This window comes from Ipomoea triloba, chromosome 7, assembly GCF_003576645.1.
Source record: "Ipomoea triloba cultivar NCNSP0323 chromosome 7, ASM357664v1".
In the NCBI taxonomy this organism is placed as follows: Eukaryota; Viridiplantae; Streptophyta; class Magnoliopsida; order Solanales; family Convolvulaceae; genus Ipomoea; species Ipomoea triloba.
This window is the reverse complement of record NC_044922.1, coordinates 17958556-17977720: the sequence shown is the minus strand read 5'-3', so window position 1 is coordinate 17977720 and position 19165 is coordinate 17958556. Positions and strand designations below refer to the sequence as shown.

The 19165-nt window shown below is 34.6% G+C and overlaps 2 protein-coding genes across 2 annotated transcripts; both read right to left on the bottom strand.

The window, feature by feature from the left end:
- Window positions 1-1834: 1834 nt before the first annotated feature.
- LOC116026195 lies at window positions 1835-5927 on the bottom strand. Its single transcript, XM_031267664.1, has 8 exons — window positions 5715-5927; window positions 5317-5406; window positions 4845-5220; window positions 4474-4556; window positions 4074-4213; window positions 2982-3539; window positions 2723-2845; window positions 1835-2580 (listed from the first exon to the last, which is right to left on the bottom strand). The coding sequence occupies exons 3-8, from the start codon at window positions 5144-5146 to the stop codon at window positions 1912-1914; spliced, it is 1875 nt and encodes a 624-aa protein (XP_031123524.1). The 5' UTR covers window positions 5147-5220; window positions 5317-5406; window positions 5715-5927; the 3' UTR covers window positions 1835-1911.
- Window positions 5928-17725: 11798 nt separating this feature from the next.
- LOC116025053 (putative late blight resistance protein homolog R1A-3) lies at window positions 17726-19123 on the bottom strand. Its single transcript, XM_031266115.1, has 2 exons — window positions 18173-19123; window positions 17726-18051 (listed from the first exon to the last, which is right to left on the bottom strand). The coding sequence occupies exons 1-2, from the start codon at window positions 19068-19070 to the stop codon at window positions 18041-18043; spliced, it is 909 nt and encodes a 302-aa protein (XP_031121975.1). The 5' UTR covers window positions 19071-19123; the 3' UTR covers window positions 17726-18040.
- Between the last annotated feature and the right edge of the window lie 42 nt (window positions 19124-19165).

The window sequence follows — 19165 nt, the reverse complement described above, 5'->3', positions numbered from 1 at the left end:
TATATATATATATATATATATATATATATATATATATATATATATATATATATATAGAGAGAGAGGTCATGCTATGCGGTTTTACATCGCTTAATGGATCATTTAATATTGGAGTAAAAGTCGAATTTTATTAAATTACACACGAATTTGTAATTGGGTCATCTAAATTTAAAAAAATTACAATTAGATCTCTGGACAACGTAAATCTATGTAATTGAACTTGAAGTGACTTGTTGACTTGCTATCCGCTAACGTGACAGTTACCAAATTAACAAATTAATTAAAAAATATTTTAATAATTTTAAATTAAATAAAATACCCCCTCCCCCCGTCTCTGCTGGAGAGAAGATACGGAAGGGCCGCCTTGAAACCTTGCTTGCTGCTCACTGCTTTTCTTGATTTGCCCCTCAACATTACAAATTTCCAACCCCTTTTCTCTTGTAAGATTCTATCATTCACCCAAAAAAAAAAAAAAAACTTGCTTTTTTCACTTTGAAATCCCTAGAAAAAACATAAATAAAACGCTACCAATAGTGTACTAAAAATCAGTAGCTTCCACTCCTAAACTCCTCGAGCTCTTCATCAAATCATCAAGAAAATTTCAGAGAGAGAGAGAGAGGAAATCCAGAAAGAGAAAATGTAAAATGGAAATGAAGTGAGGAGTTAATTCGATCAGATGTCCCTTGTTTTAGCATTTTTAGTGATAATTTCAAATTTAGTCATAGTTTTTATAATTTAACATCCTAAACTATCATTTTTCATTTGTTAAATGATTTTTCCAGTGATACCTTATTGTTTGTGAGGGTACTTTTGTCTCTTCAATTCTTTTTTCAATTTTTCACCGGTTTACTTTTTAAAAAAATCTTACCAGAGTCACCAGATTTTTCTTTTTACCAGATTGTTTTCATCTCCTTCACCATCCTCCTTCACCAGGGTCACCAGATTTTTCTTTTTACCAGATTCTTTTTTTGCTGAAATTTTTATCGGAATTGTCGCTGAAAACGTGATGACGGGTTATTTCAGGTAAATTACCGGTTATTGAGTTTACATACACTAAAATGACAAGTTTAAATGTTTACTTGCCTTTTTTAAATTCAGAGTTCTTATTGCACTTTCAAGTAAAGTTTAAGTTTAAAGGCCTATTTGACCATTTTCCTGAATCATTTTCATATTCATCAGTGTTCCATTTTTAACAATGAATACACCGTACAACCCCAATAGGCATAAAGTTTAATAGTAACGAGCACTTTGTTTGCAAAGAAATAGTAATGAGCACTTAAGCGATGACATCCCTATTACCTACTCAAATGGGTGCAGTGTTTTCGTCCTTTAAGAGAGGTCTGGAGTTTAATTTGAAACCCCTTTCTGTATGGAAAAATCAAGACGAGATTAATCTGAGTACGGTACAGGTTTAAAAATGTCTCCTACCGTTAGGGTCTGTTCAAGATAACTCGTGTTCTGACAAAAAAAATGCGTGCAAGAGTATGTATGATGTATGATATATTTTGCTTGGTCTCTTCAGACTTCTCTATTAAGGACCTCCTGCATTGGGGATTCTTAACTCTAAAAACAATGAATACAACACTTTGTTTTTTTGAAAGCAATGAATACAACACTTAATAATTGAATTTATACAAATAATGTTTCTGTGACCTTGATCACTTATTCCATGGATCCTTAAAAACACAACACATGAATGTCTCAAATGACACAAACATTAATCCTTAAAAACACAGAACATGAATGTCTCTGCAAACAAAGAAACTTAACGCTGAAGACAAGATGAGAGAAGGTATTTTGTATTACGTAATAGTTACAATACAATACATGGAAATATATGTAAACCTATACAAGATAAGACTCTAAGAAGAACTATAGTTGAAATATAATTGCTATAGAGTCCTAATATTCCTAGTCTTCATCCTGTTCATAATATAAATAATTGGTTGGACCGTGACAGCAAGAGAAAGTGACAAATATATGCATGTTCTGGTTACATTGAGGGCATGACACAACCTCTGAAATTATATCTAAATTAGATGAGCAATTGAGAGCACAACAAAGGTGTTGATGAGAACAAGGAGAAGAACTATTAAGCATCTCATAGCAATCCTCGAATACTTGTTCATCAAAATCATTGACATGTGCATTCTTATTCCATTTCTCATACTCATTCAAGACTCCTAACATTTTGTCTCCCATATCACATGCAATTATTCTTTTCCCTTTGCTCAACAAAGTCCATGATCCAATTGTTGTGCATTCATCTTCATAAGATAATAATTTTCTGAGTCCTTGCAGAATTTCATCACTTCCTTCATCAAGTCCAACCTTATTTAAATATTGAATCCTAGATGAGGCCACACTATAAAGTCGTGCCCAAAAGCGCTTATAATCACTTAGGTTAAGTACACCATTAAATGCTCTCTTCATATCTTTACTCATTTTTCTTCTACCAACGTATGAAATTCTTATATCCTTTTGAAATTTGGAACGAACCTCTTTTACCTTAAATATAAATTCTAGAACTCGGTTAATGTTATTGCCACCGCATAAGAAAATGTAATTTTCATCATCAATCTGTTCAAAGAAAAATACATAGAACGATTTTTTATTAATGTTTAATTAAATCGTTGATTATTTAAAATAAAAAGTAAAAAAAATAAATATTGAATACCGAGTAGTAATTAATTAGAATTGAAAATGAGGATTCATTACTTACCCACTCGTTTAGCCTCTTTTCGAAGTTCTGGAGGAGGGACCATCCTATTACAAGGTTAAGATTCCAACATTCTTTAATCCAAAGCTCTTGTTCCCTCTGATGCGTGTAATTGTATGAACGAAACTGATGAATAAAATATTATTGTATTTGTATAAAATGGTTAGAATTCTAAAACTATAATTTTTTTCTAAATAAATAAAGATATACATCTACATATATATAATAAGCGAGTAAAAGTTTAATTATGAGATAGACATACCGAACTTTTCATCTTCGCCTCGATGTCGTCCACCCAATTATTGATCTTTTTGCGGACCACTCTGGCAAAATTATGTATTTGTTTATCAATGTCATCAATCACACGGTCAGCACCAGAAGTCATTTCCCGCAACTCATTTTCTAATGATGGGACTATTATATCACCTGATCTCATTGTTCTCCTTCCAAAAAGTTGAATTCCCCATGTGAATATCATGTGAAGTGCATTAGAATGAACCAATCTTCCTCGTTTGTCAAGTGAAATTACAATAGGGTCACTCCCAATTTGAAAAGTTGGGAAACACTTATCTTGAAGAAATCTTAAGAATGCTGGTGCAATCCATTTTTGTGGATCTAATACAAGATTACTTTTGTAGATATAATAAGGCACTTGTATATGCTCATCATCCAGATTATTTATAGTTGGAACCCAGATTAATTGTACTCCTGTTAGTCCTGGAGTGGGCCCCGCAAAATATGCATAATAGGGGAAGTGTTTGCCGGATGATATTAGCAATAGCACTCCCTCCCATTCAAACTCATATGATCCCACTAAACCCTGTAAATATCAAATATGTATAATATAGAGTTAATTTCATTTTTTTTGTCTTAGATTTATAGGTGATAGTTCAATTTTAGTTTTTTTTTATTAGAACATAAACATTTGGTCCTAGTATTATTATGACATGATTATTTTTTGTTCTCTGTCAACAAAATTGTTAAAATATTGTTAAATATGAAGACATTTCAATCATTTTTATACAAAGTGAGTTGACCCCGTTATATTTTTATGTTTATTTTTTTTTTTTGAAAAATCTGCAATTTAAGACCAAAATACCTTTGTATTTAACGGCGTTAAAAATGTTTTGTTGATAGAGGACAACAAATAGTTATGTCACACTAATACTAAGACCAAATGTGAATGTTATGAAAAAGGACTAAAAGTAAACTATCATCATCTATAAATCTAAGACCAAAAATGGAATTAATAACTCTATAATATAATATAAAAGATAATTGGATGTCATCAAATCAGGTATAGTATTTCGCATGTACACATATATGATAAGTAAGAACAAATACTTATACATACCTGTAACATAAGTCTCTCCGAAATTTGCGCCTCTTTATTATTTTTGACATTGAATATCAATTTTAAAACGTCCAAAATATTTGAAGAATTGTCAAACACATGTAACAACGCTTGATAATATTCTTCTTCCCTTTTTGCGTCTGCATATACCAAACTATATATATAATTAATCTCATTGCTAATTTATGATTTTTAGTCAAATCTATTTAATCAAAGTTTGTACTGTAATTTTGGATTTAATAAACTATTCTAATTTGAAAATGTAACGATTATTTATTCGCAAAACAAAGTTTTACGGTCAATTTATAATAACTTCATATGCACTAGAAATTATATGATATTCATAATTATAATCATAAACATTTTGTAACCAAATATTAAAATAAAATATTAAGCCAACCTAGTAGTGGGAGGCTTGAAGCCAGAATCTCTTTGATTTTGGTGGATACATTGGACAGTTCTGTCATTATCTCATTTTGTGGCCTGAAGAATAAGAGCATGGCTAATTAATAATTAATTAAAAAACAAACATCAATAAATCCATCTTCACTATACTTATTTACGATTTCTTAATTAAACCCAATTTACACTTGTTTTTTTGCAATGTAAATTAATGCTTCGAAATATTTTTCTACTTTATATTGTATTAATGATTTATAGATATTTATATAAAATATTACAACTAATCCTTTTTAAAGATTATTGAAAAATTAGATTAAGGCAAATACCGAATATATGTAATGTATACAAAACTAAATCAAATGGTCTTACCCGGGCTGCAAAATAAGGAGGTGAGTATAAGCAACAACACTCCTTGCAATCCAGTAGTTTGCCAAAAACATTGATGATGAATGTCGAAGCTCAACCATAAGCTTAGTGATTTCAAACATAGATTTTATTGAGTCATTCAAAAAAAATTCATTGCCAGAGGATAGCATTGACTTTAGACTTTTTCGTAGAGCAATCATGTTGTAGGGCAGTCCTTTCCGATGGCATGATTGTGAGGCAACTTTAAATTTTTCCCGGATGATCGCAAAACATGCGAGTAACATTACTCCCTTAACATGCCACATATACTTTCCAACAAACTTAGCAGATAAATTGCAGTTGAGTGACTATCATCATTGTTTACTGAAGTGAAGGCTATCTAAAAATGATAATGAAATTTAAAAGAAAAAAGTCATCATTTAATTTGTAGTCATATAAAATTGTGTGATAAATGGAGAATTTATATACACCATACCACGAAAGAGAGTTGTAAAACAACAAATGAAATCTCCTTCTGGATGTGTTCTTGTAGGTGTAACTTGTCTTGCATTGCATCTCGACGAACCTAAACTCATACTCCATTAACAAAACTAGTGTATATGTGATGAAAACAAGCTAAGAATGAAACTATTTCTAAGCAGGAATTGTAAGAACATTTAAGAAATATCTCTTTGGCCTATGATTATTCGATGTAAATTTACTTGGTGACAATGATATAATTAATAGTATAGAATTAATGCGCTGCATTTAGGTGATTGTATGAGAAAAATTCATTCACTATATAGGTGCATATAAATATACCATGGTAACTAAATCTATATATTTTTCAAGAGAAACAATTAAAAATAGTTTAATGCAAGTATATTGACAAACCGTATTGAAATTGAAAATGTCATCCACAAACTTGAGAAGACAATTAGCATCAACATCTATGCCACCATTCGGATTATGTGTATCCTTAACTTGTTCTATGATGATCTTCTCTTCATCAACATGAGTCATTTGTAGTTGTGAAATCACTGTTCTTGATAGAGGGAGAGGTTGGGTTGCCATGTCTTGTAGGCCAGGTAAGATAAGAAGAGGTAAATTGGCTCTTTGAAAAAGGGAATACTTAAGGTTTACTTGGGTTGGTTCTGGTCGTGACAATGTAGCTCTTATATAATATAGGAATTAAAAATCTTGTAGAAGAATTAATTGAGTTTGCTTCACTGTAAGGGAAAGGACCAAAGTGAAGGAATATAATTTTTGGATTTTCATTTTTGGATTATGTGAGAAGCATGTGTTGTTTTTTCCAAAACACAAAAGTAAAGTTGAATAACAAGGATGTTAAAGGAAAGTATTTTTTTTTTGTTGGATTATGTGAGAAGCATGTGTTCTTTCTTCCAAAACACAAAAGTTAAGTAGAATAACAAGGATGTTAAAGGAAAGTATTTTTTTTTGTTGGATTGTGTGAGAAGCATGTGTTCTTTCTTCCAAAACACAAAAGTAAAGTAGAATAACAAGGATGTTGAAGGAAAGTTTTTTTTTTTTTTTTTTTGAAAAATTTCGCATCTCTTTCCTTGCCATTATTTTTTCTTACTTTATTCATTAGATACAGATTTATTTTGTCTGGCCTACCAATTTAATAGCTAAGCTTTTTGGAGATTTGAACAACAAAATGAAGTAATTAAAAGAGCAATGGTAAAAGAGTTAAAGATGTAGTATAGAAATAGCTTTATATATCTGATCTAAATTAAAGGCCGGAGAACATACTCAGTGATGAAGTAAAGCATTGTAATAATATTGATTTTGTGGCCTGGCCCAAATTAAATATGCAAACACTTTACATGAATTTTTCTACTTTCCCTCAACTCCACTCTTCTATACATCGTGTTCTTGAGATTTTCTTGATAACTAATACACTACTATAAATAAAAAGTGTGACACATATAGATTCAATTGTACTAGTTAAGCTAGCTAAGCTAGTGAAGATTTCATATTACTTTGGTGGCACGCATATACCGGTTTGGGTTTGGTTAATTAGGGCACAATGGAAAAGACTATTTTGCCCCTTAGATTAAGCAATTGGGTAATTAAGTTATTCCGGCAAAATTTGGCTGCCAATTTGGCCGGAGTGACCAAAATTGATAAAAATTGAATAGTCAAGGTATTCAATTAACACTTTTGAAAATCGTGGATTGCAATTAACAGTACTCCTATACTCAGTGGATCAAAATGACAATTTGCTCAATTGATTCTTGATAACTAATACATTACAAATAAAAAGTGCAGCGCAAATTCAGTTAGTTGAACTTCATACCTCGAGCATAGGTGTTGTCCCAAACCACTTCAATTCTTGCATGAACACTAAAAATAAAGAGTTAATTCCAACAATGGTCCTCCGACTATGTTAATTTTCTAAAATTAGTCCCCGACTTTTAATTTGGACAATTTAAGTCCCTTGACTTTCAAATTCTTTCCAATGTTAGTCCTTTCGTCAAATTTTGGTTAAATTGAGGTCAAATGAATAGGTAAAATTGTCCGTTCACCTGTATAGTATATTATTACTGGTATTTCTCCTGTCCTATACGCTATATATATGAATATAATCTCAGTCGAAGAGACTTCGGCTGAGATTATATGACTTCAATTGAGACTTCCACTGAGATTATATTATATATACAACATATAGGACATAAGAAATACGAGTAATAATAACTCAAAGTCCGACAACAACATTTGTAATTTCATATAGGACTTCCACTCAATTAACTCAAACATTTGTAATTTCATATAGGACTTCCACTCAATTAACTCAAAGTCGGACAATAATAACATATAGGACTTCCACTTAATTAACTCAAAGTCGGACAATAATAACATATAGGACTTCCACTTAATTAACTCAAAGTCGGACAATAATAACATATAGGACTTCCACTTAATTAACTCAAAGTCGGACAACAACATTTCAAGAATGACATGACAGATGTCACTTAATTGAATTCATCTGAGCTAAAGTAATTTCATCAACATATATATAACAAAATTCAAAGCCTTAACCCCTCTTGCCCACTAACCCACACTCTAACCAGATAAGATAAAAAGAATAAATCAGGACGACTCAACGGCTCAATAGGTGAGAGGGCTAGTGCATATTAGGTTGCCTACAAAGAGTTGATCACATTGAGTGAAACTCGCGTACTGGAACAACCATGACTAGCAGCCCACGTGTCACTGCCTACAATTTACCATTTAAAATCAATTGAGTTGTCCGTGCAGACAAAGCCTTAATCTCTGTATATATATATATATATATATATATGTAATATGTTCCCAGTCTAAGATTTTCCATGTTCATCTGCTTCTTCTTCCTCTGAATCTTTATTAGAAGATTCATCATCTGATCTTAATTTTCAGAAGTTTGATTATGTTAGATTTGTATTAATATTATACTATTTAATTTCTCATTATATTTGCTCAATTCTTGAATGCAATGCAATGACAACATGAGGACGTGACAAATTTATACATGCATGTTGTGGTATTATTGAGGGTAAGACATAGTCTCTCAGATTTTATCCAAATTAAATGGGTAATTGAGAACACAACAAGGGTGTTGATTTGAAAAAAGGGGGGACAATTTTTGTTTTATTTTTTTTTGAAAAAAAAAAAAAGAAAAAAAGAGGAAAACTTAGGGTGCGTTTGGTTCGCACATGGGAATCGGAATCGGAATGGGTATCAAATACTTGGTAAGGGTAATGGGTTTTGGTGAAAGTATTTAGCATGTTTGGTAGTTGGGTGGAATGGGAATGATTATTAATAGTTGAGGAAGAAATGATGAAGGAAGATGAAACCCTTATTTAATAAGGGTATAGGTTTTGCCATTAATGGGGTATTCCAAACCCATAGTAGCATTCACAAAACCTATCAACCAAACACTAACAATCACTTTGATACCCATACCTTATGCCTAAACCCCCCAACCAAACACACCCTTAGTATATCTTAGTAATCCTTAAATGCTTGGTCAAAATCATTGGTATGTGTTGTATTGTTTTTCCTTCTATTCTTCCACTACAAAAAAAAAACGTGAAAATAACGTCGAATTTAGCGACGGATTCATTCTGTTGCTAATTTAGCGACGGAAAAGCAACGATTTAGTACGGATTTATTTATTTTCAAAAAATTGAAAGTCATGACTAACATTGGCAGACATAACAACACAGCCATACATGCGAAACTCAGGTGGTTTAGCAACTTTTTTCTTCAAATCTCCAAACCCAAGCTGGTTGTGAGTGTTGTCAGTTTTGGAAAGAGTTCTAATACATGTATTCCTAAATTTTACTCTCTCAATTTTACTTCCTGATGTGACGGATTCTAATAAGTTATTTTTTTCATGTGGATCTCAATACAATTATCTACCTCAAGATTTTATATGTTAGAGAAAATTGAGAGTAGAAAATGAAATTACATAGTATTTTCTTTTTGGAAAAGTTGTTGGGCATTGTCCGATATAAATGAATAGTAAATTGACGTAGACATTTTTTTGTGTGTTGGAGGTTGTTGTTGGACGCTGTCCCATATAAATTAAATGAATACTAAGGGTGTGTTTGGTAGCCCGAAAAATGATTTCTGGAAATTATTTTTCGGGCTTTTGGTGTTTGGCCGTGCCTAGAAGATGCAGTCAACGGAAAACAATTTCCGTTGACCAAGAAAAATGAGGTCATTTTTTCGGAAAATGACTTCCGGATTTTTTTTTCGGAAGTCATTTTCCGGACTTGTTGGCTTCAACAATTTTTTTGGCCAAACTAATCACATATGTTACTTTTTAAAAGAAATATTATTATTATTATTTTATATTTTAAAAAAATAATTAAAATGTAAAATTATACAATTTAATTCATTTTCCAGAAAATGAACCAAACACATAAAGACAATTTTCCAGAATATAACCCAAATACCGGAAATGAAACTGTTTTCCAAAAAATGACTCATTTTCCAGAAATCATTTTTCTACTTTTCAAACACACCCTAAATTGACGTAGACGATTTTTTTTTTTTTTTTCGCGCGTTGGAAGGACTTAAAGATCCCAAGAACTGACGTAGACGTAGGGAAATTGCGTGTGGGGGCAATAAGTTTGCAACAAAATTCCAACCAAAATGGCATTTGGTGCCTCTTTGGAGAAGGCCTAATAAGTTTAGGGTTGTATATTTTTTGTCTGATGAGATATGCGTTGTATATTTTTTGTGTGATGAGACATGCGTTGCAAATTGTGGAGTGTGACTGTGTGAGAGAGAAAAGGAAAGAGAAAAGGAAAGAGAAATAAAAAATGGGCCAATGCTGCCCTCATCCAGTCACCATCTGCTTCTCTTTCACCCCTTTTGGGAGGGAAAATATATATCATGTATGAGAATTAATATAATTTGTTATGAATTTGATCGGGACTATAGTATTTATAATACTAATATAATGATAATAATAATACTAATGATAAAATGATAATAGTAATAGTAAGATCAGCAGTATAATGGTACTAAGGAGAAGGGAGAATTCATCTCTTGTATTCAATTCTGATCGGATGATTTAATTTCTACAAAGGGTGTGGAGGTATTTATAGGTTCAGCATGGGAATAAAGTAATATCATTTATACTGAAGATGGACAAATGTCTTGGCTAGCTGAATTGGTGTGTCAAGCTCTTAAAAGCCTTAGTCAGCATAGAGGACGCGTGTTTGATTGCTAGCAGCATGAGTCATCACCTTTTGGGAACTTGAGAACTGAATGCATGTTGAGCCTTTGCGTTTAATACTTACTGCACGTAAGCAATGACAATAGTGACTATAGCTTAGCTGGTATGATTTTTGTTTTGCACCAAGTAGTCTTGGGTTCACCTCTCTCCTTAAACCCAAATTTTGTAGGAGCCCAAAAACACCAAGTATGTGATGCTATCAACATTGCACAGACACCGCACGAATGTCGCACGAACACCGCACAAGCGTCGCAATTGTGGTATTTATATTTATATTTATATACATTGTCGTATTCTTGGAATTAGTATGGATGGGCAGGACAGGAAAAGAAGAAGAAATTACATAGACACATAACGCAGCATTGACTTCAACTAGTTGACAAAGATGTACTACTTAAAACTGCTTCTGAGACAGAGAAGAAGCTTAAACAGGTAATTGAAACTGCCACTGAGCAAGCGGAGAAACTGAAACAGGAAGTTAAAATGATGAAACAAGCATTGACCACTCTCAAGAAGCATATTCAGATGATGGATACGGCTTCAACTCTAGATCAAATTCTTGACACAGAGAGGCAATCAACTACAAAGTTTGGTATTGGCTTCACCGGTGGCCAAAACAAAGATAAACCCGTCTTTGTCAGAGCAACTGGACCAGGTCCAAAAGATGTTCCAGAAACCAGTACAACAAGGCAAACGAGTTCAGCGAGGCACCGTCATAATATGGTAATGAAATATAAACATGCCTATAAGCCTTATAATCCTATTTGTTATTATTACAGGATTCGAGGACACACCAGACCAGAGTGCTACTACTTTTACAAGGATCAAAGGGCCGAGAAATACACTCACAAGCGCATTGCACCATTTGTAAAACAAGTTTGGGTCAGGAAAGCAGATTTTATATCTCAATTTATACCACACGCAGCGCAAGGGAAAAATGGTTCTCGGGAACTAGTGGAAGATAAAGGGATTGGATTAGAGAATCTACATTGAAGGATCATCGTCGAAATATAATAAGGTATTTTATAATTCAATAAGCTATTTTTTTGCCTAATAAGAGTTTGCTCTCTTTTCCAGATCAAGAACTCTGTTTAGATGTGGAATCTCTAAGTTTTTTTTTGGACTCAGTGCATTATTAAAAGCTGAAAGGAAAATCTCTTCGGGAGTTTTGGTACCTTATAATGCTTATTCTTTCGTTGGTATTGCCTTAATATCTGGTTCCCAAAACTTGTTTTTACTTTTATTGTACTCATTCATGATTGCTACCATTTTATCTCCCATATTGCATGCAATTATTCTTTTTCTTTGCCTAACAAAACCCATGCTCCAAGCTATATATCCACACAATTTCATTATTCATCTCATCTCATCTGAATAAAAATATGAAAGCTAAGCTAGCTGCTCTGCTAGCCTCAATTACATACGTTATTATATCTATAATATATGCATGCATGTTACTTGGTAGCAGGCAAAGGTTGGAATATAACGGCAGGCTAGATAGTGAAAGAGGATGGTGAAAGATATGAAGGAGATTGTAGGGATTTGTTGATTCGGGGAGGTCTGAAACCATGAGAGAAAGAACCAGCTGAAGAAAAAAAAAAAAAAAGTAAATTGGTGAAAAATTAAAAAATAAAAATTAAATAGATAAAAATACCCTTGTGAAAAATAAGATCTCACTAGAAAAATCATCAGAACGACAAAAAGTGTCCAAAACATAATAGTCTGAATGTTAAATGACAAAAACAATAGTGTTAAACTAAATATGGAATCGCCACCAAAGACAAGGGACTTCCGATGAAATTAACTCTTAAATGAGAGAGGTTTCATCGTCTCCGACCTAAGACGAATAAGAGTTCTTTGTCTCTGGCAAAGTCGAAGGGGTTTGGTGGATTTTTTTTTTTAATTAAAATATTTAGTTTTTATTTTTTTTAATTTTTTTTTGAAATCAAAGGAATAATTTGATTAATGCAGCAAAGCAGAAATAGAGTCAGGAGTAGGGATGACAATGGGTCGGGTGTGGATCGGGGAGGGCTACATCTAGGGGTGGGCAAAACGGTTCGGGTTACCCGAACCGAACCGAACTGAAGATGTCCGTTTCGGTTTTAAACCGAACCGAAAAACCGATCGGTTCATGTTTTAGAAGAACCGAACGGTTCGGTTAAAAACCGAACCGAACCGAGAAAACCGAACCGAACCGAAAAAACCGAAATATTTTATAATTAAATATAAATATATATTATATATAATTATAAATATAAATATATATATATATATATTAATTAATAAATATATTTATATATTATTTATAAATACGTAATATATATATTTCAAAACTAAGAATGAATTTGGAAATTCATTCCAGTTACTGGAATGACTGGAATGAATTTCCAAATTCATTTCAGTTTTGGAATTTAATTTCTAGTTTTATTTTTTTATTTTAATTTGTTTGAATTGTTAATTTGTTATGGTGGTATTTATTATTTAAATATTACTTTGGATTTGGGTTATGTGATGTTTCATGTATAGTAAATACGGTGCCCCGCTAACTCGCGGCACCTCCGATCGCCTTGTCTCCTAGGAAATGTTAAAATTCGGGAGCCGTAAACCGAACCGAACACCGAACCGAAGTAAATCCGAACCGAAACCGAACCGTTTCAAACCGAACCGAAACCGAACCGAACTCTAATGTTAAACCGAATGGTTCAATTTTTTTTAAAACCGAAACCGAAACCGAAACCGAAAAAACCGAACCGAAGACCGAAATGCCCACCCCTAGCTACATCCATCACCCGACCCACCTTTCATTTTCTCCACCCACCCCCACCCCCAACCCGCATCGGGTGGACTTTTTTAGAATCCATCCCCACCCCCACCGGGTGTGGGTGCCCACTAGGGTACCCACTACTTATCAACTTATTATTTTTTCAAAAAATAATATCAAAATTACTTACACATAATTAAACAACAAAATTCATTAGTTACACTAAAACATAAAATAATAGAAATATTATTATAATATAATAACTAAATTGTTAATTTTTTAAAAATAAATTTAGTTGTTTAGATATTAAAATAGTAAAAAGTTACCCAAAGTTATTGAAACTTTTATAATTAACTATATACTAGTACTACTTATTTTACTATTACATATATGTATGCACACATGGTGGGTCGGGTGGGGATGCTAGGCGGGTTTTGTACATAAAACCCGAATCCAACCCGACCCACCGCGGGTTTACATTTTTAAGATCCACCCCGACCACCCACTATCACCCAAAAAAACCCGACCCATGCGGGGTGGATTCGGGTGGATATCCGCGGGGCGGATTGAAATTGCCATCCCTAGTCAGGAGGGACAGAGTCCCAATACAAGGAATTAAACTGCAAAAAAGTCGATGCGGCAAGTGTATGTGCTATGACGTTTTCCGTTCTAGGAACTAAACGAAAAACGCAACTATGAAATAATTGAATAAACGCCCTACATGCCTGAATGGCATAACCTGCATGTGAGCGGATGGAATAACCGTGTAAAAGGTGTGACCGTAGTTGTGAGCAATTCGTATGAACCACCACCGACGCCAGCCCCTTGTCACGCAGCCAAGGAAGAACCAGTTTGCATGCCTCCGCCTCCGCCATTAATGGTGAATAGCAATCGGGCAGGGGCCCTGCACAGGCTGCTAAAAACTCCCCCTTGCTGTGAGTAGAACTGCTCCATATGTTGCCTTGAGCATGGATGCGCAGAACCCAGCATCGAAGAAACAATTTGGCCGCGCTGTGTGCGAGTGATCCGAGGCGGCATCTGTAATGGACGCAGCCTCGGATGTGGATGAGCTGCCGTAGTGAAGAGCCTTCCATGCCTGCAGCGCAACTTCTGCTGAGAACTTCACCTTCCTCGGCAGTGGAAGGATGCCGTCCCAAACAGCTGAATTCCGTGCACGCCAAGTGTAATATAACGCAGCTACCGTCAATGCAACTTCCTCTTCTGAAAATCCATGCAAAACAGTTGAGAACCACACACTAAAAGACTCACCCACGTATGGTACAGTAGGTAAGTTGAGTTCATGCCAAATTAATTCGGAATAAACACACGAAACCAATGCATGCAAAACATTCTCATGAGCTACACCACACTTTGGACATGTTGGGTCTACATCTACCCTCTTTATAAGTAAGTTAGTGGTGACTGGTAGGGAATCAATTAGGGCTCTCCAGAGAAAAGCTTTCCACTTGGGGGGTACTTTTATTTTCCATAGTGAGTTCCATTTGCCAAATTCACCCTCCATACCATTGAATTCACCCATGACTGACCTATAACCACTTTTCACAGAATAAATGCCCCTTGGGTCATCATGCCAAAACCACCCATCCTCATAGTATAGCGATATAGGCACCCTGCTAATGCGCTGAACATCGTGCTGATTAAAAATGTCATTGAGAATAGTGATGTCCCATGAGCCACTATCAATATCAATTAAAACAGACACAACTGAACCCCTCAGGTGTGGTAGCATTGGTGTTTGAACCATTGGGGTTGGATCGTCAGGCAGCCAAGGGTGGCCCGAAATTAGAATAGTCTTCCCATCTCCAATCCTGCGTCTCACACCGCTACAAATAAGGTCATGAGCAGCCATGATACTACGCCAACAGAAACTTGGAGAACTACCAATTGATGCCTCAATAAAAGAGGTTTTGGGGTAATAACGTGCCTTATATATTCTTGCTACTAGAGAGTCTGGCATAGTTAGAAAACGCTAGGCTTGCTTTCCCAACATAGCCAAATTAAATGCACGAAGATCTTTAAAACCCAACCCTCCAAACTTCTTGGGTTTGCATAAGCGATCCCATGCTTTCCAATGAATTCTTCTCTCAGAACCCGAACCCCACCAAAACCTGTTCATCACTCTCTCAATAGACAGACATATTGAATCAGGTAGCAAAAAGACACTCATTGAGAAAGTAGGCATTGCTTGAGCCACACTTTTCAACAAGATCTCCTTTCCCGCCTGCGATAATCGCTTCTTATTCCACGACCCAATTCGCTGCTTAATCTTGTCTTCAATATAAGCAAAGGCTGCCTTCCGGTTTCTACCCACGAAAGCAAGGCTATTTAGTTTTTATTTAATTTATAGTTATTAAAATAAATTTTAAAAATTAATTTTTTTTATCTGGTGACGATGCAATCGATACCAAGTCAACAAGTCACTTCACTTTAAGTTCAATTGCATGATTTTGAGTTGTTCAGGGACTTGATTGCAGTGTTTTTAAGTGTGTTTGGCCATGTCTATTATAGTCCAGTTGAATGACGTTGGCCAAATCTTAAATTCTAACGCTGTCAAAACATGATAATTGTTTGTATATGTAGGTCAGAAACAGAAACAAACTATATATTTACAACTTAAAATGGCCTTGTTTCAAATCAAGGTAAGTAAAAGAATCAAATTGAGAATACGTACAATTACACACTTTTTCCATGCATAATTTGGATTGTATGTCCATTTTGGATTATATGATGTGAGATTGTGAAATGCATGTTGATGAGCACAAATGATGAGTGTAAAAGGGTGTAATGTCGTTCCGCTGAGGATTGGTGTTATGGCACGAAACTGTGTGAATTACCAGGCACTAGAGTATATGAATTTATAGAATCCAAGTAACAAAGACTGAATGATGTGGAATAAAAGAAAGCAATTGATTAAGGTGTAAACTATATGATAAAAGTATGGGCCAGATTAGGGGGATTGTAACCTTGATGTTCTAACAAGCTCAGGATTAGGGAAGGAATAATTAACCGAAGGGATATATGGGCAATGCACAAAAGAATTCTACTCAGCTACTTTCGTAATCAATAAGAGAATTAGGATAAGATTGCCCCATGCATCAATCATAACCTTAAGCACCTAAGCATTGTAAGCCCCCAATATTACCTCTACTTTCATAGCAGGAAAATTAGGTTGAAATTGGTAAGGCTCGAGGTCTCCATCCAACTGTTGTTGTAATGAATCCCTCTCCTAGACTAGCAATTAATTATGGCCACAAACCAATAGCTAGTGCAAAGAAATCCCCAAATCAACATAAACCCTAGGTAAAAGATTCAATCCCTTTATGCAATTAATCATAAATTGAACATCAAGATTAACAATGGACCCCTAATCCAAACCCATAAACGAATTACTCCCGCATGATGGAAGTAACCACAACAAAGCAATAATAAATAATCATAAACATTGCAAGAAATAAAAGGGAAGAGAAACTTTACTGATAAAGAACAAATCCAACTTCAATCCGATTCCAAGCTTGAAAGTAAATAATCTAATGTAAAACTAATCTAAACTATGCTAGGGAAATATAAACTAAAAGCTAGGGTTCAGAACTCTGTAGGGGGAACTTCTTCAATTGTAGAGAATATTTAGAATATATAGGAGGTAGATGGGCCTTGGCCCATTAGGCAACTTCCAATTCTTTTCCAATTTGTATTCTTCCTTGTAATTCCCTTTTCTTCCAGAACTTATCCAAAATGTTCCAATATTCTTCCTTTGTTGTTCCTTGTAGATAATTCAGCACTTGGACAATATAGCACACAAACAATTCCCAATTTTACTAGGATACAGAAAATAACCTTCAAAACAACTAAAATAAGGGGTGAATAATTGTACAAAATAGCAGATATCACATCTCTTCTTGCTTCCAAAGCACAAAAATAAAAAGGATTAAAGGCGGAGGTTAGAGCTTTATGCACTACAAATAAAAAGTGCAACGCAGATTCAGTTAATTAGTTGAAATTTAGCATAGGTGTACTGTTGTCCCAAACCACTTCAATTCTTGCATGAACTTCAATTCATACCTCTAGCATAGGTTCATATTCATTTGTGTTCCATTTTTAACAATGAATACACAGTACAACCCCAATAAACATAAAGTTTAATAGTAATGAGCACTTAGGAGATGACACCCCTATTACCTACTGAAATGGGTGCATTGTATGTATGATGTATGATATATTTTGCTTGGTCTCTTCAAACTTCTCAAATAAGGACCTCCTGCATTGGGGATTCTTAACTCTAAAAACAATGAATACAACACTTTGTTTTTTTGAAAGCAATGAATACAACACTTAATAATTGAATTTACACAAATAATGTTTCTGTGACCTTGATCACTTATTCCATGGATCCTTAAAAACACACAACATGAATGTCTCAAATGAAACAAACATTAATCCTTAAAAACACAGAACATTAAATGTCTCAAATGACACAAACATTAATCCTTAAAAACACAGAACATAAAATGTCTCAAATGACACAAACACAGACATTATAATACTTGAAAGGTTTGAAGACACTGAAGTACAATGTACCAAACCAGAAGTGGAAGCTTCATGTCTTTCCTTGATGCAGAATATCATCTGTAGCAGATTGCTCATCAATTTGAAGAGAAACCATTCAAGAAATCCAGTTTTCAGAGCCTGTTACAAGTACCCTGACAAAAATAAAGAAGAAAGAAATTACAGCAACCATCATTTGGGTGAAAGGGGATGTGCTATGGAAAAGAGAAGAGAAGAGATGAGCATAGATAATGGAGAAGTATCTATTTTACTTACACTTTCGTAGTTCCAGATCAGAATTCACTACGCAAACATTTAGGTTCTCGTTTCCCAGTGCCTCCATGTCTTCCTGAATTTTCTTGACTGAGCGGGCGACAGAGCTGTTGCATTGATTAATTTCAATTACTTGTAGAGTAATAATATCTTGGAAATCAGATGGCACCTCTTTTAGACGCTTGCATTTTTCCAAAACCAGTCGCTCAAGTTTGGGAAACGATTCAGCAGTGGCATTCCATCTCACAATCCTGGATTCACATATTCTCAAGAACTTGAGTTTGCTGAAGTTTCCTTCCTTAACATCCCATTGGTCACCATCAAATGCTGAGAACAGTTCAAGAGACTCAAGACGTGGCAGCTTGGCAATTACTGAAATGCTATCCCATGGCAGGCGAAACTTGTGGAGTATCAATTCCTTGAGACTTGGTGGAAAGTCGAATGCAGAGGGGATTGCTGCATTCATATGGTGACTGATGCGACATGCTTCCAGAGATTCAAGTTGGTCAAGAAATCCTAACTCAGGGAATCTATGGCAATTCCTATACCATGCCGTTGAAAATCTGCATCTGAGTTTCCGGAGATGAGGAAGCTTCCTCAACAGATGCTCATCCCTGCGCGAGTTGAATAGGACCGGGATGGAAAAGGTTTGAAGATTTAAAGGCTTTGGGGGTATAAGAATTAAGTTTCTCCTGTAGAGACAGCGATTACAATAGTGATCTATATGCAAATGTCTCAAGCCCTCCAAATTCCAAAACATGAATGGTAAATGCAAGCCCACACTTGATTTCACCTTGAAAGTTTCTAGGTGGTGAAGATGCTCTAGAGATGGCGGTGAAACTGAATCCCAACCTTTTAGACAAACAGTAAGGTACCTTAAACAAAGGAGAAACTCCACCATGGACAAAAATGATTTGCCTACAATTATGGACTCCAAGTCCAGTACTTTCACAAGTTTGAATGTGCTAGCTACACTTAGATAGATTTCCAGCTCAG

Excerpts from the sequence above, each read along its gene's own strand:
- LOC116026195 (XM_031267664.1), bottom strand. The coding sequence starts at position 5,146 with ATGTGGCATGTTAAGGGAGTAATGTTACTCGCATGTTTTGCGATCATC. Across the intron at positions 4,557-4,844 it reads CTCCTTATTTTGCAGCCCGG|GCCACAAAATGAGATAATGA; the intron begins GTAAGACCATTT and ends CTTATTCTTCAG. Across the intron at positions 4,214-4,473 it reads TTCAAGCCTCCCACTACTAG|ACGCAAAAAGGGAAGAAGAA; the intron begins GTTGGCTTAATA and ends TGGTATATGCAG.
- LOC116025053 (XM_031266115.1), bottom strand. The coding sequence starts at position 19,070 with ATGGTGGAGTTTCTCCTTTGTTTAAGGTACCTTACTGTTTGTCTAAAA.